Source organism: Carassius auratus, chromosome 12, assembly GCF_003368295.1.
Source record: "Carassius auratus strain Wakin chromosome 12, ASM336829v1, whole genome shotgun sequence".
NCBI lineage: Eukaryota > Metazoa > Chordata > Actinopteri > Cypriniformes > Cyprinidae > Carassius > Carassius auratus.
This window is the reverse complement of record NC_039254.1, coordinates 8,641,317-8,664,929: the sequence shown is the minus strand read 5'-3', so window position 1 is coordinate 8,664,929 and position 23,613 is coordinate 8,641,317. Positions and strand designations below refer to the sequence as shown.

General features: G+C 37.5%; 2 protein-coding genes and 1 non-coding gene across 4 annotated transcripts; 2 read left to right on the top strand and 1 right to left on the bottom strand.

Moving 5' to 3' along the window:
• Nucleotides 1–22: 22 nt before the first annotated feature.
• chadlb (chondroadherin-like b) lies at nt 23–12,437 on the top strand. Its single transcript, XM_026276741.1, has 8 exons — nt 23–456; nt 1,267–1,438; nt 1,545–1,739; nt 1,834–2,135; nt 9,308–9,809; nt 10,565–11,251; nt 11,334–11,500; nt 12,122–12,437. The coding sequence occupies exons 1-8, from the start codon at nt 398–400 to the stop codon at nt 12,390–12,392; spliced, it is 2,355 nt and encodes a 784-aa protein (XP_026132526.1). The 5' UTR covers nt 23–397; the 3' UTR covers nt 12,393–12,437.
• A 219-nt stretch (nt 12,438–12,656) lies between these two features.
• Nucleotides 12,657–21,007, bottom strand: l3mbtl2 (L3MBTL histone methyl-lysine binding protein 2). 2 transcript variants are annotated; one of them, XM_026276740.1, is made up of 18 exons: nt 20,792–21,007; nt 20,103–20,556; nt 19,244–19,370; nt 19,006–19,139; nt 18,815–18,929; nt 18,647–18,726; nt 18,382–18,499; nt 17,287–17,421; nt 17,119–17,207; nt 16,791–17,040; nt 16,179–16,255; nt 14,332–14,436; nt 14,104–14,251; nt 13,938–14,020; nt 13,597–13,831; nt 13,446–13,511; nt 13,162–13,308; nt 12,657–13,073 (listed from the first exon to the last, which is right to left on the bottom strand). In XM_026276740.1, exons 2-18 carry the CDS (start codon nt 20,469–20,471, stop codon nt 12,955–12,957), a joined length of 2,397 nt encoding a protein of 798 aa, XP_026132525.1. In that variant the 5' UTR covers nt 20,472–20,556; nt 20,792–21,007; the 3' UTR covers nt 12,657–12,954. The 2 variants fall into 2 exon arrangements, with proteins under 2 accessions (XP_026132525.1, XP_026132523.1); XM_026276738.1 differs by having other exon boundaries at nt 19,232–19,370; nt 20,792–20,996.
• A 265-nt stretch (nt 21,008–21,272) lies between these two features.
• trnaq-cug (transfer RNA glutamine (anticodon CUG)) lies at nt 21,273–21,344 on the top strand. Its single transcript has one exon. It is a non-coding gene; the product is annotated as a tRNA-Gln (tRNA).
• Nucleotides 21,345–23,613: the final 2,269 nt, after the last annotated feature.

Sequence of the window (23,613 nt, the reverse complement as noted above, 5' to 3'; positions counted from 1 at the left end):
CACTGCATTGCGCTTTCACGAAACGCCTGAGTGACACAAATGCCCCAAGTTCACTGAGCCTTGAGCGGTCCAGCAAACCTGTTGGGCAGTTTTCTCAGTATCTTGACACTGAAAAGAATATAGGTGTTGAACCAAACGCTCGCAGGGAACCTTCTCTCCTCCAGCGGTTTATTTATGAGAGACTGATGGCCAGACTGAGAACAGTGCGCTTCTTTGTGTGCTGCAGAGCCGTGGTCTGAAGTCTCGTGGGACTCAACGAACATATTTCGCAGTTGGAAAATCATTTTTTTTCGGCTGCTTCGGTGTCGGTGCTCTGTTAAGAAGTAGACTTTTAAAACTCTTTGTTATTTTTTCTCAACATTTGCTCGAAATTTTATTTAAGTAGCCTATTTTGTTTATGACGGAGCGTGTTTTTGTTAATAAGGACCGCGAGAGAGTCATATTTATTCAGAAAAGGTAAGGAACGTTTGAAGATTTTAGTTCGTTTTTAGAGCAAGTTATTGAATGTTTTATTCCTTTAAAAAAATAAAATACTAAACATTTAATGGGTTGTGATTTCAAATGCTGAGTCTAAGTATGCTGAGTATGTTTCACAATTTGTAAAAATAAACTCTTCATACTCGGTAGCAGGGCATAGTCACTCTGAGAACCTGTCATCAAACAGTGTAGCCTATTAAAAGGTTTAAACCTAATTGTAAAAACCGAAACAAAGTCATTATCGAAGAAGCAGACTTTACATAAATTACAGAACATTGTTCTAGACAACAAATCTGATCAATAATTGATTTACTCGAATTCATAACATTTTGAAACAACATTTCCAATATACCGTTTTCCACAGCTCACCTATTTGGGTAGAAATATCTTTAATATAAAGCTGACACTTGTAATGAATCCCAGTGTTATTGTCATAAATTGTTTATACCTGTTTTTGTTTTTCGTTTGAAGGAATAAATGTAGAAATATAGCTGTTATAAGAGGATTTAGTTGTCAGATTTCACATTGGAGTCTGCTCCTGAAGTGCCTGTTTTGACATTCAGTTTGAGGCAATGAAGCAGTTGCATTCAACCATAAATTATGTGAATGCCTTCAATCCAGCCAGTTCAAACATACCAGCAGAGCTCAACACTAAAGCCTCAAATCATGCAGCGTTGGCAAACTAAACTGCATAGTTTTAATTAAGCTTGCAGATTGTTTTCCTGACAAAGTGAACTGAATAAGGTCAATTAAGTTGTTACTAGGTGTTCTACCTTTTATTTTACACAGAAACACCAAAATGTTTAGCCTTCCCACAGTGTTGGTTATAATGTTACTTGCCCTGGAGTTCCATACTGTGCAGTCAGGCAAATGCCCAAAGTTCTGCATCTGTGACAACATCCAGCTCACGGTTGCTTGTGTCAACAAGAATCTCACTGAGGTGCCGCCTACCATTGATGAGGTAATCTGTGCACCAGCCTGATCACTATGGCCTTATTTTAACTGAATTTCTATACATTTATGTTATATTTGCATTGCTTTTATGCTGCTGTTTGTATATATCCCAGATAACAGTGAAACTCGACCTGAGAGGAAATGACATGCAGGAGCTTCCTACAGGGGCGTTCACACACACCCCTTACCTCACCCACCTGTCGCTGCAGAACAGCAACATCCAAAGGGTACGGGAAGGTGCTTTCCGCAGACTTGGCCGGCTGGTCTTACTTAACCTGGCCAACAACAAGATTGAGATCCTGTACCAGGTAAGGCAAGCAAGACACAATGGATTGGTGTTTATAGTTGTAATCCTGGACAATCTTTCCATGCATCTCATTATTTGATCTCCTAACAAACTAGGAGTCATTTGATGGGCTTACATCACTGAAGCAGCTAATTATTGACCGAAACAGAGTGGAGGAGATCCAGCCTGGAGCCTTTTCACAGCTTGGCTTTCTCAACCTCCTCTCACTCACACACAACCAATTGGTGTACATACCTAACATGGCATTTCAGGGTTTGCAGAACATCAAATGGCTACGTCTCAGTCAAAATTCTCTCAATTATCTGGCAACAGAAGCATTTGCTGGCCTCTTCACTCTTACACGTTTGAGCCTGGATAACAATGAACTACAGTTTTTCCCCACTGAGACGATGACAAGGTGAGCTTAAAGAAACAGGTTTAAGTTATTGACTTAGATGCCATGAACTAACAATGAACTACTTATAAAAATATAAAACTTTATAAATTAACATCAACCTTGAGCAGTGAGTCCAGAGGGACCTCAAAATGATTTAAAAGGTTTAAAGTTCAAACAAGCATTAAAAAATGCCCAACAACACCAAATTAAAAATCGTCTTATTTTAGCTGACCTTTCCAACCACTTTCTTTTTTTCTTTGAAGAACCAGTTCAATTCTTACGGTCTTGACAAATCTTGATTAATGAGGAAGCCTCATTTTAAAACTGATTTCTAGGCTGGATAAAAACACAGTGGTGGCCAAAATTATTAGAACGGTAAATAATTGAAAACTATTGATAATTTCTTTGCCTCCAAAACATGATTTAATTTCATAATTTTCATGAAACATGCAGATAGTTGCTCTGAGCACAACAAATATAAGATTAAGTCAGTCATACTATTTTTTTTGTCCACTTTTCACTTTAATGTTTGGTATGTCCACCTTTTGCGGCAATTACAGCAGTGCTTCTCTCTGGCATAGTGTCAGTATATTTCCTGAGAACTTCAACACTAATGTTATCCCATGTTTAGTCTCGCATAGCATGAATTCATGGCAGCTTTCATTAGCCAAGGCCTGCTCATGGGGCCATTTGAACGACATGTCAAACAACCAGTCGTTTTGTTCATCGTCACGTTTCAGGGCGTAGAAATGTTGCCACAATAACAGTAAAACTCTTGGATGTATTTGAAAGATTATATGCCACAAGCTTTAAATATTTCACATTGTTTTGAAACTCCAGCGTTTAGTTGATCCTGATAAGCTCTCATCGTCACGGTTGTAAACACTACGGTTTTCTTCATTTGTTAGGGGGGTTTGTTGCTGCCATGGTATCTTTGTATCCAGACAGAACATTAAAGAACGTGACTAACACGTCTCGCAGAAATCCTGTAGAATTCAACCAATCCGATGACGACTTCAACACTCCTGAAGTGTTTCCACTTTTGTGTGCCATATGCATCAGATGTTTAGCCGACGGTCCGTGGGCATGATGTCTGAGGCTGAGACTATCCCATGCCTTCTGTAACTCAAGCCAAAGACTTTCCTTTGAAAGTATAATAGATCCATCTGTCTTTATTTTCCAGTTCAACCCAAATTTGCTTGATGGGGTTGAGGTTCGGACTTTGAGGGACCCAGTCCATCATTTTCAATGTTCCAAAAGATTCCTTCTGTCGCAGGTAGTTCTGCCAATAGTTAGAAGAATGTTTAGGGTCGTTGTCATGGTCATGATGAAAATAAATCCAAGCCCAATAAGTTGACTCCCAGATGGTGCCACACCAAAATATTGTGGTATTCTTTAGCCACGATGCCATCAATTTTTACCAAGTCACCTGTTCCTAAAGGCTTTAACCCCTGGGCAAGTGACACTCCTTTTTATATCTCTCACCATCTGTCCATCGAACATACTCTTCGCTTGTTGCCACACTGTTAGGCTCTTGGATTCACCAGTCCACACACTTTATACCAATGTTTCTTTGTCCATTTCATGTGTTCTTTAGCAAATTTCAGGGGTTTCACTCTATTTTTCTCTTCCAAGTATGGTTTCTTTGCTGCTGTTCTGCCAACAAGTCCTTCTTATCCCAGTTTCTGACATTGATCTTATCACACAGTTCTCGTGAGGTCTTTCTTCAGTCCTTAAAGGGGGGGTGAAATGCTCGTTTTCACTCAATATCCTGTTAATCTTTAGTACCTATAGAGTACAGGGTGTCCGCGGGGTTTTAAAAAGTATTAAAAAGTGATAAATCAAAATAGTCAAATTTAAGGCCATTAAAAGTGTTAAATGTGGTCTCAGAGGTATTATTTTATTTCCAAATTAGGTATTATTTTTTCAGACTATCAGGTGTCATATTCTGATTGAAATTCTATCTGCGTTCGCGTTAGTTGGTTTAAATACACGCTACATGTAAACTATTCTTTGTTGTCTTCTCCTGTCAAAATAACGGAGTTCATCAAGAATTATTCATATTTATTTGGTAGTGGGTGGAGCTAATGCGCAAATGGCAATTTCATTGGCTGGCGCTGATTTAGTACCGTCCCTGTTTTGATTTCAGCAAATCAGTTTGACCGAACGCTGACAACGTGATTAATATTCATGAACCCAGCAGCTCATCAATTCATAGTGCATTGTACATACATTAGTATGATAGTAGAATTAGTAGTAGTATTATCTTTTAATAATAATTAATTTGATCTATTACTATTTTGTTACAGAAACCCTCAATGACCAAAAATATCTTAAGTATCACCACCAGTCTTAAGTTCAGTTAAAATGACAAATATGCATTCATTAGGCCTAAAAGTAAATTTTTACATAAGGGCATTGTGCTAGAAATATTACTATTATTTAGTAAAATGTATGTGATACTGCTACTACTGTTGAAGAAAATTAAAAAACTTTATTTTTTGAAGAAATAAATCACAATATTTCTTCCATGTTTTAATTTTAATAGCAAATCCCCTTTATTTACCAAAAATAAAATGTTTAAATTTCATAAATTAAAAGACAAATTAAATTTGGGTGAAACTTGTTTACTGTTTTTCATAATTATATAAATTGTAGAAAAACTTTAAACACAATAAGTATAAAGAATGGCATTGGTTTTATTTTTAGTGTAAAAAGTAAAAAGTAAATTTTTTTTTTAATTAGCATATTTTTGTGTTTTGCTTTGGTACCGAAATTGGTACAGAGAACCGTGGATTTTCACGGCTGTCGGTCCCGAATACTGAAATTTTGGTACAGTGACAACACTAACAGGAAGGTTTATTGTTCGGTGTGTAAAAAAAACATCAATGTCAACTGGATGGGAGCTAACGCACTTCGGTCGCATATGCAATCCACTAAACATAAAAATGGAATGCGTGCTCGGAGAGAGCAGTTAATTCTACCAATCTCAGCTGTCTGCGCAGCTGCACCTCCACCACCACTGCCACAAATTCGTGGCGCAGTTTTTGAATCCACAACAGTTCATAGAAGATGCCCGTTTGTAATGCATCAACTTGCAATGAATGCCAGCCAGTGTGCTGGAACTATACATTCTCTCCATTGCAAATTTTATGTAGTTTGTTTTATTTTATTTACTAAGTTTTATTTACGAAGTTATTTACTCTAAATCTATTCTTTTTTGTATGTTATATGTCAAAATCTGTGTAAATAATAGAAAGGTCGCTGATTAACACTTGCAATTCAGTGTCGTGATGGTTTTAAAAAATATTCTGAAGGTAGTAAAAAAGGTATTAAAAAGTAGTACTGCATCCTTCATAACTCCAAAAAGTCTTTAGTTTTATTATATTCATAAGAGAAAGATAGTCTGTACCGATTTTTCCCGGAAAAACACGACCGGCTAGAGGCGTGACGTGTGGGCGGAGCTAAAGAATCATGAGCGCCAGTAAGCTTTTGCGTTGAGAGCGTCCAAAACAAACCATGGCTAACAGTCAGATTCAGTGTAAATTTATGATCCAGAATCAGATCCAGAGGCTGAAATTGAACAAGAGCAGCATCAGCAATCAGTTTCTATGTGGTATGTACTGAAACTGTATATATTTGCTTAGCGGTTTTGGAAAATGACTAAGTTCCACTTTATCCTCTTTTTTTTTTTTTTTTTTTTTTTTTTTTTTAAGCTGTACATGTGGAAAGTGCAGTTTGATGACAACATCGCATGTTGTTTACATGATGTGCTTACGCGCCGATAGCTAAGTTAACAACACAGAGATATTTGAAGCAGTTTTACTCGTGCAGTTTGATGACAACATCGCATGTTGTTTACTTGTGTGCTTACGCGCCGATAGCTAAGTTAACAACACAGAGATATCTGAAGCAGTTTTACTCACCGCCTGCGGTTCCAACACACGATTGTGAGTCTTTTTCGTTGGGACTGCATTATCCTTAAGAAATAAACGATGTGCAAATCTGGCGTCAAACTGGACCTTGTTTGTAAAACAAGCATCTTCGAAATGCAGGGAACAAACACAAACACTTGCACAACTCCGTTGATGCTTTGTAAAAATAAACTCCATCCACTGGTCCCTTAATGCTGTTTCTTTTTTGGTAATCTGTGTAGGGTTGTCTTGCCCTGGCAACCAAAAACACACTCCTTTTGTGACATTTCGCGATGCTCTCGCTCTGATCAATGAATGCCTGTTGTGCTCTCAGTGCTCTGCTATTCGGGAGCGCGCGCTCCTCCAGCAGACGTGCCCGTAGGACCCATATAAGGAAATTCCGCTCCATCTAACGTCACATAGAGCCATACTCGAAAAAAACTTTCCGAAACTTGTGACAAACCGGAAGTAGTATTTTTGAAACAGAAATACTCCTTCAAATGTACAACTTAATTTTTGAAACTTTGTCCATGTTTAGCATGGGAATCCAACTCTTTAACAGTGTAAAAAACTCAGTATGCATGAAATAGCATTTCACCCCCCCTTTAAGACTGAGAATTTTGAGATGCTTCATTTGTGTGTCTGAAAGTTTCTTTTTCTACCTTTCTCCTTTTGGTTCTGGTGTGAAGTGGTGGTCTAAAGTGTACTTTATAGTTATAGTGTTAGACTGCATCTCACGTGCTTGGCTGTATGCTGGCTGTAACTCCAGCCAGTATCAAAAAGGGTCTTTATTCGAACCCATTGCTCACGCGTTAGCTCCTTCTTCAGCCATGTTCAAAGAGCAACATATGGTTCAAGACTACTCCTAGAGGCTTTGAATTTATACCAATTGGTGGTGTGACCTCAGTGACAAAACCCCGATGTTACCAATCACTTAATGGGTAGGATAGGACTTGTAAATTCAAAAGAATCATACAACTGTGTCCTAAAACTCTTGCACCCCCATCAGTTTAACCGCGATCACACCTGACAATAATAACACAAGTAATTTGGCTTCTTCTGTGAAGAAACATGATTGCGTGACAGTGACTATTTACATGGACTTCAGTAATCTAATTATTTACAATAATCTAAATAAAACAATATTAGGATTAAGTTGGTTTTAGAATACTCCTTTCATGTTACTGTTTTACGTTAAAGTACATAGAACGATTAATGGATTAATATAATTTCACGTATAAACATATAGTTTGTAATGGTGCCATATACATTTTTGGGTGTTTAATTTCAAATGTTACGAAATTTTCAAGTGCAGTTAATTATTTGTCATGCTACTTTGTTTTTCAGGAAAATTACCTAAATCTCCTTATGATGGCTCTATTATATGGTTTATAGAGTAGATAAATGACTTAGATATTTCATTCGTTTAATGGGTACTGTAATGGCCAATTCAACAACAACAACAACAACAACAAAATAATAATAATCTCTTTAAGTGGTGCAATTTCAAGTGTTCCTTTCTCTTTGGAGTGTTACATGCATGAAGAAGATCTTTAACGTTGCAGATCTTTAAAGTTAAAGACTAAAGTCTCAAACCCAAAGAGATATTCTTTATTATATCTAAGTTTAGTTAAGACTTGTCCACTTACTCCTAATATTCCTAGTTTAAAGTTGGAAGTTGGGAAGATTTGCATAATGAAAGAAGGCAAAGAAAGGAGGTGAAACTTTTAAATCTTGCTGTTGTGGAGACGCTGTTTCATTGTGAAAGTGAAAATTACTTTGTTTGGCCTTCCAAAAGAGGACACAACTAGGAATCAGTGGTTAAGTTGTATTTACAACACTGTTCCAGAGCAATTCAACCCAAATATTCAGATGTGTGCAGCACATTTTATAGAGGATTGTTTCCTGATCCTGGGAAAGAAGACTACAATGCCGGCTGTTCTGACTCACAGTCTGTAAGTACGTTTACATATGTAAAGGATTTGCCACGGACAACTCAAACACGAGTTTTGAGCAGTGTAGAGAAGCGGTTCTTAATTACAGTCCTTGCACCCACCTGCTCTGCACATTTTGTATGTTTCTCTTACGGTTTCAAACATTTGTTCTATTCGAACATAAGTGCCCTGAGAAGGGGACGTCACAGGATATTCCACCATGATTCCAGTTCAAAGAAAACATATATTCCATTCAAAGTGCATTGAAGTTTGCTTCTAACAAGCTGATTATCTGAATCAGGTGTGTTAACCAAGAAAGACTTGGAAAATATGCAGAGCAGAGGGGTGCAAGGACTGGAATTGAGAACTGCTGGTGTAGAGTAGCGCTTGTTGTTTGAGGTTTCTCCGATCACAAATGCAGACATGGTTTTACGTTTACGCGGCACGATGCAATGCAACGCGTGAAACCGTGCAAGTCATTATAATTCATAATTATGTCCTCACTGGATGCAACAAATGGCTCATTTGTAATGGATTTTATCGATTTTGTTTTGACGTGCCGGTGTTCTGGCCAGGACAGGCATCACAGTATGGCAGCAAGGGGCATAACATTTCCATCAGGCACTTGAGGTATTCTGCCAATCACAATGCACTGGATAGCTGGCCAATCAGAGCACACCTCCCCTTTCAAAATGATGTGCTTTGTAAAAAACGACGCGTTTCAGAAAGGCAGGGCATATAGAGGAGAAACAATAATGGGGTTAGTGCAGTGGATAAGACACATGTCTGTGGTGTGGGAGACCCGGGTTCGAATCCACTGTGAGACACCAATGTGTCCCTGAGCAAGACACTTAACCCCTAGTTGCTCCAGAGGCGTGCGACCTCTGACATATATAGCAATTGTAAGTCGCTTTGGATAAAAGCGTCAGCTAAATGTAAAATGTAAATGTAATGTAAAATGTAATAATGTACAGTATGTGGAAAATGTGTTTTTTTAATCTTAAACCGCATAAACACATTGCATTACACCAAATACACAAAATAAGGTTCTTTTTAGCAACATCATATGACCCCTACAAATATGCCAAGTGTTCTAATAATTTTGGCCACCACTGTAAGTAAAAGTAAATCATACAAATTAGGGGGAAATATGGAAAAGTCATGGGCCACTGGAGTTAAATAGGTTAAGAACTAATGACTTTGATCAATAAATGCTGGAAAAACTTTCCACAGTAAATAAATGTTCATCAAATATTTTTAATGCTACAATGTATGTTTTTATAATAATCGAATAAACTTACTTTAAAAACCTAGCATTATTTCTTACTCTTCTTTTTCTCTCCAGACTTCCAGAAGTAACTCGCTTAGAGCTAAGCTACAACCCCATGACCTACCTTGGAGAGGAGTCTGTATCTATGCCCAAACTCACTCACCTCCTCCTGGATCATAACTCCCTGCAGGATTTTTCAAATGCAGCTATCCTGCTTTCTCCTCGTCTTGCTCATCTGGACCTAAGTCATAACCAGCTGCGCGTCCTGCAGCCAATGGCCCCCGGCTCTCCCAAACTGAGTCGCCTCAATCTGGCAGGCAACCCTATCTACTGCAGCTGCTACATGCGGCCTCTGCGTGAGTGGGCGATGCGGGAGCGTGTTCGCCTGGGTGGTACGTGTGGAGGTCCTGCACATCTGTCCGGTGAGAATCTGGAGGCGGTCAATCCCGCTGATTTGCGCTGTCAGAGCCAGGAGGCCATGCTGAAGGCCGAGCTGGAGGAGCTGAGCAGACTGCCCACACTCCCCACAACCCCACCGCCAGATAAAGTCAAATGCCCAGCCAACTGTCAGTGTGAGGTGAGTGAAAACTTACTGGGGTGGATGCAAAAATAGAGTGAGTGAAAAGACTTTGCATAGGTCAGTGATAAGACACTCCATTTAGTTTAATTTACATAATTTATTTTACAATGACTTTAATAAAAAACATCACAAATGAGAAGCCATTTTCTTTTATTATTTTATATTTTATTGTTATTATTAATATGATATCTAATCATTTAAATTTGCATTCTCATAAGTCATGTCATGTGGTGCAGCTCTTCTAAAACCTGATAATTTGAGATTGAGAAAAGAACAGAAAATACCATGGAAAATAGGTGTATAACCTTTTTTAATTAAATAAGGATTGATAGTTCACTGAAGGTTATTACTTTCTATTTTGTTTTCACCACACAGCATTTTTTTAAATAGTATAAAAAAAATTCATAAACTAACATTGTGTCACATTTCTATTTTACTGGCATGTTTTACAAAAAATGTTTTTTTCTTTATCTTGAACTCTATTCAGGATTATAATCAGTAACTAAAACTAAAATCATTTTAATTTCGTAAAATAAAAACTTGATTTGAAATATTAAAATAACTAAATAAACTAAAATGAAAAACTGTTACTTTCTTGAAATATTTAAAGGTTTAAAAAAAAAATCACAGAAAGGTAAAACCAGAAAATATAAAAATTAATTGTAATGCAAAAGATTAACAAAAACTATAACAGTATAAAGTAATAAAAACTAATTGAAAACTATTATCATTGACCCACATACATTTTGCAGGCTGAGAACAAGCACTCATCTTGTGAAAACAAAGGCCTCCCCAAGATCCCCCGTGGATTTTCACCGGACACGCGCTTGTTGGACTTACGGGGCAACCATTTCCACTACGTCCCTGCAAACAGTTTCCCGGGCACTGCAGAAGTGGTTTCCCTTCACTTGCAGCGCTGCAAGATCCATGAGGTAGAAGATGGGGCTTTCAATGGTATGAAGAGTCTGGTCTACCTTTACCTCTCAGAAAATGACCTCACTTCATTGAGTCCCGAGGCATTCAAGGGGTTGCCCCATCTCACTTACCTCCATCTGGAGAAGAATCGTTTCACTCAGTTCCCCAAAGGAGCATTCAGGCTGTTGCCCGGTCTGCTGGCTCTGCACATGGAGAATAATGCTATCGCTAAACTAGAAGCAGGGATCCTGACCGGTGCTGAGAAACTGAGGGGCCTCTATCTCACTTCCAACGCCATCACAGCGGTTGCTTCCAGGGCCTTTGATCCTGCACCGGACTTGGATACTCTTCATCTAGGCACAAACAAACTCAAAGAAGTTCCAAGTGAGGCTCTTTCTAAAGCCAGCAGCCTAGCAGAGCTTAATCTCTCCCGTAACCCTATTCGCTGGATCGGACCACAGGTTTTTCAGCCAGTTGCTGCCACACTTAAACATCTTTACCTGAATCATATGGGTTTAGAAAAGGTAAGGACAAAACCTTTTCTAATGCCACAAGAGGAATGCCAAACTACATTTAAATCTCTCTTCTATCTCTTACCTTTTGAAGGTCTCTAAAGATTCACTAGCAGGACTGGGGTCCGGTCTGAGGAGTCTGTTGCTTGAAGGAAACCAACTTGAGGAGCTGCCAGACTTGGGTCCACTTACAGGACTCGAGGTTATAAACTTGGCAGAGAATCCACTGGTCTGCGATTGTCCACTGTTGCCTCTTCGCAAGTGAGTTTCATTCTTAAAATCAACATCACCATTCAAAAGTGTGGGCAACACTTTAGAGTAAGGTTCCATATATTTTTAGTTTTACAAGTTACACCAGCTGCGTCCTAATTCACATATTAATGCACTATTCTCTGCAGTTTTGTAGTATAAATAGAATCAGTAGTGGGTTCACATTGAAAAATAAAGTGTACTTTGCATACCTGATGCATTAAATTAAGAAAACCGAAGCATGAAATGTTGGACACTACATGCACTCAACTGTTCTAGCTTTAAATTACATAACACAGGGTGAGTGGCTGTCAGACTCTGATCTTGAATCACAAAATAACTTTATATTTAATTAATACACTGCTTGGTTGAGTGAATAAGTACATCGTGTATAAGTGTAGTGTGCATCATTGGGGATGCAGCAAGTATACATCCATTGTACAACACTTTGTATCTTAAAAGACTGAGAAAATGTTTTCCTTGTGACGAGTTTTAGCTGTTAAAAACACAAAACAGTTACTACTGCTCTGGTTGAAAGGAGTTTGCTATGATCCTACAGACTTTTCATCATAGTGGCTTGAACTGACCTCCATTATTACTTTTTGACCCTTGTTTTGTTCTTTCTGCCACTAGGTGGATCGAGCAGGTGAATCTGAAGGTCAGAGCCACCTGTGGCCACCCACCAGAACTCAGAGGTCAAAGGGTCAAAGACGTCCATGTTTTTAAGAGCTGCCCAGGGGAAAAGCATCCTCTTATTCAGCACCCAAAACCAACCAAGGCCACAAAGACCGAATCTGCTCTTATCAGTCCTCCAAAAGTCATCAAGATAGTCAAAGCCAAAAACAAAAGTGCAAAACCTATTACATTGCAGAAACGTACAGCGAAGAAGAGGAAGTTGGTGTGATTCCGCTGTATTTACATCACTGTAACTGATGTAGATCAATATAACCCAAAACCGATTTGTTAAACTGTTTTATTATTAAGGGTGCTTGTTTTATATATGACTGTTTAGTGTTCAAATCACCTTCTTGACTGTCAAAGAAATGTACTATGTTAGTTCAGTGGTCAGTAAAAAAAATTATACACTTGTAATATACATTGAAATCAACAAGAATTTGAAGATCGTTAAGGCTTAATTCTGTTGCAAAAAAAATTAATCAGAAAGTGCCTTAACACAAATGAGGACATTTTAATAGAATATTGCAAGATTTCGGTCATGTGGAAAAATGAGAACTGTATAAAAATAAAGGAATAATATAATCACTTAACTGTTCCTATAGCTTACACTTAACAGCTTGGTTGAGTTAAATAACTACCAGTGTTATTTCAGGACAAAAACATAATGGTTAATAAACAGACTACCAGTTTTAATACTAAAATCCACAAAAAAGACAATCTGGTTCACACTTTTGCCTATATATATATATATATATATATATATATATATATATATTAGCAGAGCAGTGTTAAACGGAGTCCTCCTGTTTGACGGTTGTGAAGGGTTCTGGGTTGTCCCTTTCTTTGGTTTGTGCACTGGATAATAAGGGGGTTTCCATTTCCTCCACCTTCACTTTTACGGCAATAACTGTAGAGAGACAGGCAAATCATGTAAGAAATAAATATATACATATATTTTTTTATATACATTTACGAACAAAGAGATTGCTACATACTTTCTTCCTCAGGTTCAGTCTTTATTTGTAAGGTAAGTGGAGTGACAGAAGGGTTTGATGCCTCTTGTGATCGATTCTTCTCTGGATTCTCTGTGGGCTGGGTTTTAGATGTGCATTTACTCATGTTTTTCTTCATAAATCTTCGCTCTAAAGTGAAAAATACATAATCAAGAGAGAATGAATGGGAGCGACTGGCAACACGATATAAAACCAGTATGGAGAAATTTGATGAATGTAACCATCGTGTGCTTTAAATATTTCAATCGACCAAGAATTAAACTTACTCCTTTTTCCCATAAAAGGTTTTGCCTTTTTGCTTGTGTGTAAGCGTTCCTGACCCTGAGGTGGTTCTACACAAGAGGGCAAAATATAACATGTAAAAAAACACATTTTTGACAGCATATATGAATACTTTGAAAACTGCAATGATTTTACCTGGGCCAATGGGTGGCTGCAGCTGGTAGCCAGTGATTTCACACCAGCCCACAGGATAAATTTCAGGAGTCTGACAGTCTACCCACTGATCAAACTCAGGCTCCCAGCCATCAAAGTGAAGGAGGAGAAGCCGGCCAACGCAGCGCCTAACAGTGGCCACACACACCAACCGTGGCTCCATGAGGTCCACTGCCTCTAGCTTCATACCAGAGGTAAAGCCATGGCCTACATCATCCTGGGACAGACGTATGAGGAAGGGACCACAAGATGTGCTTAAAACATAAACTCACATATGCATTAACATAATGTATATGGCTCAGCAATCAATAAAAAAAGATTACGGTGTTGAAAAGTCTTCGTGGAGCAGCTACAGTTCCTGTTTCCTCTAAATATTCTGTCCATGTGAATGTGGCACGATCATAACCTGATGAGAAAGGAGGCAATTTCAATAATTTTTCAACAATTTCTTGTACCTAAATATAGATTTTTAAAAGTTGAAGACCTTACCAGGAGGTGGGGTTAGAGGTATGTTGTTGCTCTTGCAGTATCCAACCGGTAAAATGGCATGTGAGCTGGCATGATAACAAAACCAGTCAGAGCCATCGCCGATCTCCACACCGTCGATGCCTACCATGATGTATCCATCCAGCAACACCTGAGTGGGAAGATAAGCCAGGTCAATGCAAATATACGAAATTAATTCACTTCAAGTGATAAATACCGGCTGAATTGTACCTTACGGACTGATGCAACGCAGATGTTCCCAAGGTTCAGAGGATCAATTGCTTCAAGTTTCATGCCTTCCTCAAAAAACGTATCTCCCATGTAAACGGTCCTCAACTATACATAGGAATTATACATAGTAAATGATTACATGCCGTAAGATTTTTTTAACTAACAAAAAGAACTATTTTAGTTTCACATTTTAGTGAAATGGTACAGTATTGTTCAAAATAATAGCAGTACAATGTGACTAACCAGAATAATCAAGGTTTTTAGTATATTTTTTATTGCTACGTGGCAAACAAGTTACCAGTAGGTTCAGTAGATTGTCAGAAAACAAACAAGACCCAGCATTCATGATATGCACGCTCTTAAGGCTGTGCAATTGGGCAATTAGTTGAAAGGGGTGTGTTCAAAAAAATAGCAGTGTCTACCTTTGACTGTACAAACTCAAAACTATTTTGTACAAACATTTTTTTTTTCTGGGATTTAGCAATCCTGTGAATCACTAAACGAATATTTAGTTTTATGACCACAGTTTTTTAAAACTGCTTGACATCTGTGTGGCATGGAGTCAACCAACTTGTGGCACCTCTCAGCTGTTATTCCACTCCATGATTCTTTAACAACATTCCACAATTCATTCACATTTCTTGGTTTTGCTTCAGAAACAGCATTTTTGATATCACCCCACAAGTTCTCAATTGGATTAAGGTCTGGAGATTGGGCTGGCCACTCCATAACATTAATTTTGTTGGTTTGGAACCAAGACTTTGCCCGTTTACTAGTGTGTTTTGGGTCATTGTCTTGTTGAAACAACCATTTCAAGGGCATGTCCTCTTCAGCATAGGGCAACATGACCTCTTCAAGTATTTTAACATATGCAAACTGATCCATGATCCCTGGTATGCGATAAATAGGCCCAACACCATAGTAGGAGAAACATGCCCATACCATGATGCTTGCACCTCCATGCTTCACTGTCTTCACTGTGTACTGTGGCTTGAATTCAGAGTTTGGGGGTCGTCTCACAAACTGCCTGTGGCCCTTGGACCCAAAAAGAACAATTTTACTCTCATCAGTCCACAAAATGTTCCTCCATTTCTCTTTAGGCCAGTTGATGTGTTCTTTGGCAAATTGTAACCTCTTCTGCACATGCCTTTTTTTTAACAGAGGGACTTTGCGGGGGATTCTTGAAAATAGATTAGCTTCACACAGACGTCTTCTAACTGTCACAGTACTTACAGGTAACTCCAGACTGTCTTTGATCATCCTGGAGGTGATCATTGGCTGAGCCTTTGCCATTCTGGTTATTCTTCTATCCATTTTGATGGTTGTCTTCCGTTTTCTTCCACGTCTCTCTGGTTTTGCTCTCCATTTTAAGGCATTGGAGATCATTTTAGCTGAACAGCCTATCATTTTTTGCACCTCTTTATAGGTTTTCCCCTCTCTAATCAACTTTTTAATCAAGGTACGCTGTTCTTCTGAACAATGTCTTGAACGACCCATTTTCCTCAGCTTTCAAATGCATGTTCAACAAGTGTTGGCTTCATCCTTAAATAGGGGCCACCTGATTCACACCTGTTTCTTCACAAAATTGATGACCTCAGTGATTGAATGCCACACTGCTATTTTTTTGAACACATCCCTTTCAACTAATTCAACTAATTGCCCAATTGCACAGCCTTAAGAGCGTGCATATCATGAATGCTGGGTCTCATTTGTTTTCTGAGAATCTACTGAACCTACTGGTAACTTGTTTGCCACGTAGCAATAAAAAAATATACGAAAAACCTTGATTATTCTGGTTAGTCACATTGTACTGCTATTATTTTGAACAATACTGTATATGCACGGACCTTCTTGAACTGATCTTGCACACTGTTTTGAAGGACTTTGCGAAATGCTGGATGGCTACTCATGTTGACACTTGTATCTGTGTGAGAAATAGGCATGTTATTTTCTACAAATAGCATAAGACAAACAACAAGTAGGAAAAAAAGGTAATTTTGTCATTTTTGAAAATAATAATCATTAACACTTTATTTTTAAGGTGTCCTTGTTACCTGTTCTTCCTATTATAATAATAAGTTATACATAATTACATGCAAGTAACACTAAGGCAAACCCTAATCCTAACCCTTAGCATATAGTAAGTACATGTAGTTAATTAATATTACGTAAAAGTATAATTACACTGTAACCTAATTATCTTTACAAAAGTAAAGAATACAAATTTCCTTTTTTTCTACGGAGCCCTGCACATTACAAAAATTATGATGGTGACAAATTCACTCCATCGTTTGAGTTACACTATAGTTTCATTTCACTAAAACAAGCCAACAAATGTCATGGGAACAAATTATTCTTATAAACCATGTCTTTATTGGACAATTATGAATAATATCATGAAAATCCAAATGTGTGTCATGTGTGGGGGATCAGTATGTTTGTACTCTGTTTCTTCTCACCTGTTTGTTTGATTGAGTGGCCCACTCTTTCAGACCAGCCGACAGGGTGTAACAGAGGACTCTGCATGTGACACCAGAAATCTGAGAGCACTTCACCCGAGGGTCCCAGTCCCCCGTCCTCATACAGCAGTCTGAGTCGGCCTCCTATGACAGTATCCACCACTGCCAAACGAGTACGGCTCACCTGCGAGCGATCGACCACCTCCACTCGAACCCCCTGCCTGAACGGACACCTCAAACTGTCTGCCATCTGAAACGCAGACAGTTCTGCATGAATGAAAGAAAAACCGACGGTATCAATGGAATGGTAATTTGCCAGTGCTGTCACCTTGACATGAAAGTCAACAGGAAGAGTGTGCGCTCCAACCAGTCTCTCCATAAGGTAGGATTTCCAGTCTTTAATATGCTGGTGGACCTCTATAGGAAAAAACAAATAATCAAGATTTAGCATTTTTATTGAACGTATACCCGGTGAACTTTTGGTATAAACACTCACCTTGAGGGGGCACCAGAAGCTTGCTGTTCACTGCACACCAGCCTATAGGATGAACATCAGCCGTGCCTAAATTACACCACAGGTCATGGCTGTCATCATCCTCAAAACCCTCATAACGCAGAAGAGCCATATAGCCTGAGAGAAACACAACAGATCTAATAAGCACACAATATCGTGTAATGGTGCCCATAATTACATTTAACTGCACGCTAAAAAATTACGTTTTACATGTAAAACATGTTGTCATATAAACATTTAGTCAGTGTAACCACTGTCAGACGACTTTTTGTTTTTGTGTGCAACCAGGCTTGTTTGTTTATCTGATTAATTAGTATTGGTTCTTAATTATTTTTACTTTCTACTCTTAAAAGACTCCAGACAAAATCTGGTTTCCACAACAAATAATAAGGGGCACAATTGTATACACGAAATTTTTCTTGTGCACCAAATGAGCAAGACTAAAGTAGTGATTTCTGGAAATTCAGATTTGCCTTCACAGGAATAAATTACACTTTAAAATATTGTATTTTCCGGACTATAAGTCGCACTTTTTTTCATAGTTTGGCTGGTCCTGCAACTTATAGTCAGGTGCGACTTATTTATCAAAATTAATTTGACATGAACCAAGATAAATTAATCAAGTTAAAACATTACCGTCTACAGCCACGAGAGGGCGCTCTATGCTGCTCAGAGCTCCTGTAGTCTACACTGAAATCATAGAGCGCCCTCTCACGGCTGTAGACGGTAATATTTCCTCTTGGTTCTTGGTTCTAAATAAATGCGACTTATAGTCCAATGCGATTTATATATGTTTTTTTCCTGGTCATGACGTATTTTTGCACTGATGCGACTTATACTTAGGTGCGACTTATAGTCAGAAAAATATGGTATAATAAAATAAAAAAAAAACTGTAATTTTAAATTGCAATAATATTTCATAATGTTACTGTTTTTACTGTATTTTTTCATTTATCAGGTAAATGCAGTCTTGGTAAGGATAAGAGATTTTTCAAAACACATACACAAAAAAAATCTTACCAACCCCAAACATCTGAATAATAGCATAATTAATATTAATAATATGGAGTTATATACCTGCCAGCTGCACAACAGTGGCAATCCAGTACACCTTACTTGGCAAGGCTGTGTGAGTGTTGAGAACCTCCACTTTTAACCCCACATAGATGTCGTCCCATTGAGCGCAGAGTGGTACCTGCCATATGGGGAGTTACAGATTTGACCATCATAACTCAATAGCAACAGTAACGAAGAGGACATTTACACATTGTTATAACATTCACCGCATTTATTTTTCACAGGAGCATTTTTTCAAGAACCACAGTGGATAGAAAACACTCACATGTCTGAAGCAGGATACTGGGGAAGCGAGGAGGCCGCTTTTCTCAAGGTAATTACCCCAGTCGAACCCAGCCAAAGTAGCTTGGACATAGACAGCACCATATCAACGTTTAGATATTTGTATAGCACACTGTAGTGAAAATTAAAACTAATCTGTGGGTTTTCTTACCATCTTGTCCAAATGCTCTGCTCTCCTGAGGCTGCTCATTCTCTTTTGAGTGTGAAGCCTCAGTCTGTGATTTCAGAGACAGTTTTTGTGATGACTTCCTAGTGGGTGGCCTTCCCTGAGTAAAAGACACACAAAAATTGAATCACCGTTCGAATAAATGTGGGTATAAATACTTTGCCAGACATTCCCACCTGCAGCCTTGCAAGAACTGAGGATTTCTTTGAGTTGGATGAGTATGAACGTGAGCATGACACACTACAGAAGCGCTTGGACCGGGAGAAGAAGGTTTCCGTGGTGCCTTTGGTTCCACACATTTCACATGTAACTGTGGAGACATAAAATAGAGTTGAGGTTACATATACTTGTCCATGGCATGCACATGTGCATGTTTATTAATATAAGTGTTGCTGAATTTACTTATTCCATCACTTTCTGCACAGGATGAAAGTGTCACAGAATTATTAACATCATCATCGCTGGATTTCTGCCGATTGTGGTGTTCTCCGTCAAATATTCCTCCTTCTCCATCATTCATAAATGTCCAATCCTGTTCATCCTTTTTGGGAAAAGCAAAGTTATTTATTAATTAATCAAAACTAGTAATAAAATGCTGATATATAAACACAAACACATCACCAGTCAAAAGCTTGGAATAATATATTTTTCAAGTATTTTTTGCTTGTCAAGGTTGCATTTGTTTGATTAAAAATACAGTGAAATATTATAATTTAAAAGTAATGGTCTTAAGCAGTTTTTATATATATATTATCTCTCTTTAAATCTGATTTATTCCTGTTTTGGTGAAGCTGAATTTTCAGCAGCCATTACTTCAGTCTTTTAGTGTTACACGGGCTTTCAGAAATACATTATATAAATACAAACACATACAGAAAATTTTTTGAAAATGTTTATGTTTTTACATGTTTATATATTTATATTCATGTAATTTATATAATGTATAAATATTTATTTAATATATAAACAACATATTTTTCTTAAATACATATGGAAAAGCATGTGTGTGTGTATTATATATTACATATGGTTCTACACAGTATGTGAACAAAAACTTAATTGGATGCGATTAATCGTTTGACAGCACTAATATTTACATAGGCCTAGATTATAAATGTCTGTACAGTCACTGTAATTTTTTTATAAAAGTATTAAATTCTTTCTTTAGAAAATCTTACTGGCATCAAACTTTAGTAAGTTTCCAATTATATATATCTTTTTCAAAGAGTCTGCTCTGAAGTAGTAGGAGTCATGATGGGACAGGGACACTCACTGATGGGAGCTGCTGAGGTTCAGTACTCGCTCTGCGTCTCTTCTTCGGACAAAAGGGACAGGAGACACCGCTTCCTCTGCAGTTACTGCACGGTGGTCGGATGAAAATCGTGGGGACAGCTCCATCCTTTAGTTTCAGACCTTTGAATCCCATCGTCTTTGCAGCGGCGTAAGATTTCGGGTCAAAGCAGTCCTTGCTGAAGTGCTCCGAGCACAGATGGGAGTACGTCTTGGCGACCCATTTCTTTCGGGTCTTCTTGACCTGCTTCTCCCATTTGCGGAACTCCTCGGGGTCTTTGGGAAATCTGAACATTGTGACATTTTGCCCTCTGAACTTCCCACAGCCATAAGCAACACATCGATGAGGCATTTGTAATTTTTAATATAGATGTGGGATCAAATAAAAGTCCACAGCGTATTCAGCAATACAGTTTGCAGCTGGATCCAAATGTCGTCTGGGAATTACATTCAATAAGCATTAAAACATTTACATATTTCCACCAGATAACATTAAAACTTTACGGTTAACGTTACTAGCAATCGTTCAATGGTGCACGCATATAAACAAAGCTTTGAAGAACATCTAAGATCTCCCTATAAATGGTAAACACTGAAGCAAAACTCAAAGCAAAAGTATGCACATTGTTGTGTGTAAATGAAAACAGAACTCCACAACAAAACACTTCTCACCTGTTTTACCTCTTGGAAATACAATGTGCTGTATGTGTGCTGTGGGTTGCGTTTCTTCTTCTTCGTTTGTGTTTAATGGCGGTTGGCAAACCACTTTAAGGTCCATTCCCGCCACCTACTGGGATGGAGTGTGAGGCCTCGATGAACGAAGATATTATATAGTTAAAAAAAAACTAAATTCTTATAATCAATTCTGTATCTTTTAAATATTTGAGAAGAAAATCATAAACCCTTAACTGTTTCTTTGCGTTGTGGGTTTGCCTATCGTGAACAGCGCATTATCGCCATCATCCGTACTGGAGAACCGGAACAAGTACAATACAAATTTGTTTTGTTAACCTGTATGATTTTACACGCTGGTCGTTTGTAATGCGATGTGATTGATTAAAGCCTTATTAACACAGAAACCTATTTATTTGATCTATTAAATATCGAACTATTGAATATTGGAATAGTTGTCTATGCACAAAACTTATGGTACGGTTCCATGGTGTAATGGTTAGCACTCTGGACTCTGAATCCAGCGATCCGAGTTCAAATCTCGGTGGAACCTGACTTTTGTTTTCTCTTCTGGAGGTACATTAAGCAATAATAATTAAAAAAAGTTAAGCACGTTGTGTTTTATAGTGCGTTTCACAATGCTTATACTCTACTTACAATTAAACGAAACATATAAATAATACAAATGGCACTTAACCAAAAATGGAACCTGTAATGCAGAAATCACATGACTGTACCTGTACTCATGGCTCCTATTTCCAATGCTGAACTGGGTCAGTAATGTAACCTACATTACTAAAACTTGCTGTAAGTGGAATGATAAAGATTATTTATTATGTTAAAGAAGTTCATTAAACAACTGCATTCATACAAGTTCTCTAAACAGCAGGAAACTTACTAGCAGAGTCTTTTGTTCAGAAATCACTGTTAAATTGAATTGGTAAGTTTTATATACAAAGTTGTTTGAACAAATATCATCAGTTTTCATAGATCTTATAGCCACTTTGTCCAGGGCCCCATGAATTTTAGCACCGACTCTGAATACTGTTTTACAACTCACATTAGGTCTTGCAATTTCTTGACATTTTTGTGTGAGTATTCATCAGATGGTCAGTGAACAGTGCCTTCAGTAAAGTAAAGACTCTAGCATGACGAAAAAAGAGAGATTGAGGCTTACATTTTGAAATATGGGTAGACAGATGGTAAATGAAGGATAGATGTTTGGGATTGGGAAACAAAGTTTTAATAATTTAAGTTTATTTGTATAGAGCTTTTTACGATACAAATCATCACGTGATGGATTGTAACGTGGTAGAAGACTAGTTAGGTACGCAGGAGCTAAACCATTTAGGGCCTTATAGGTAAGTAATGATATTTTGTAACTGATACAGAGCTTAATAGGTAGCCAGTGCAGAGACTGTAAAATTGGGGTAATATGATCATATTTTCTTGACCTGGTAAGGACTTTACCTGCTGCATTTTGGACGACCTGTAGCTTGTTTATTGAAGATGCAGGACAACCACCTAGAAGTGCATTACAATAGTCCAGTCTAGAGGTCATGAATGCATGCACTAGCTTTTCTGCATCAGAAACAGGTAACATGTTTCGTAGCTTGGCAGTGTTTCTAAGATGGAAGAATGCAGTTTTTGTAACATCGGAAATATGGTTTTCAAAAGACAAGTGGCTGTCTAATATAACACCCAGATTTGTGACTGTAGAGGAAGTAACAGTACATCCGTCTAGTTGCAAACTGTAGACTACTAGATTTTATGTCGTTTTTTGGTCTAATAATTAATATCTCTGTCTAATCCGAATTTAATAATAATGTATTGATTTTAATTATAGACTGCCAGCCTCAGAGGCGATATTTAAAGTCCTTTGGGAGTGTGAATAACTGTTCTATAGCTTCCAAAATATTGATTCGCTTAGCCACATTGTTGGGTCTATATTTAAGCACTTCTTCCTTTCATCTAATGAAAATTGTAATAACCATGAACTGCTTAAATGTGCTACATTTTGCTAAATTAGCACTGCTTACAAAATGTTAATAAATTTATCAATAGCAAACTGCTTTATAAAAATGAAGCGCCAGAGAACATTTTCACTCCAAACTCTTTCAAAAGAACGACATACTGAAAAATACTGGCTACAGCCAATAAGCAATTGAGGCCTAATCTAAAAAGGTATTTTTAGTAATTTGACACTAAAATAAATTAGATAATAATTAAAAATGGCAATCTGTGTTAAATATTAATGTAAAACATGTACCTTTATTAATGGAAAACATTTATCTTTATTCAAACAATTTACAATTTAGGTGTCATATAGCGGTCATGCAATATAACTTTTTTGAGTAGGCCCACAACATATAATGGTTTAATATTTTCTAAATTAGCCATTTTTAATTTCTAGTGTAATGAATGCAATTAAAAAAAACAACTGATTGACAGTTGTATAGTTGTAGTTAAAAATTGTAATTCATATTCCACTGCATGCAATTCTTACATAAATAAAAATCAAATGTGATTCTTAAATCACTTCTTAACGGTTTTGTGCATAGTGTCTAATAAGTTAAAATGCTCATTATAGTGGGATATTGCAGGTTATTTATTCCAGTTTTTGATTTGATTTAGATTTCAATTACTGCTTGAATTTAAGAACATTTCCCAGTAAAATTCCGACATAAAACAATGTGAATTTGTATTATTTTTATTTTATTTTATTTATTTTTTTACAACAAATTTAATATAATAATTCTATAATAATTCTGTGCTAACATTTTCAGAAATTTTTTAGATACCAAGAAAGAAAATAAAGTTCA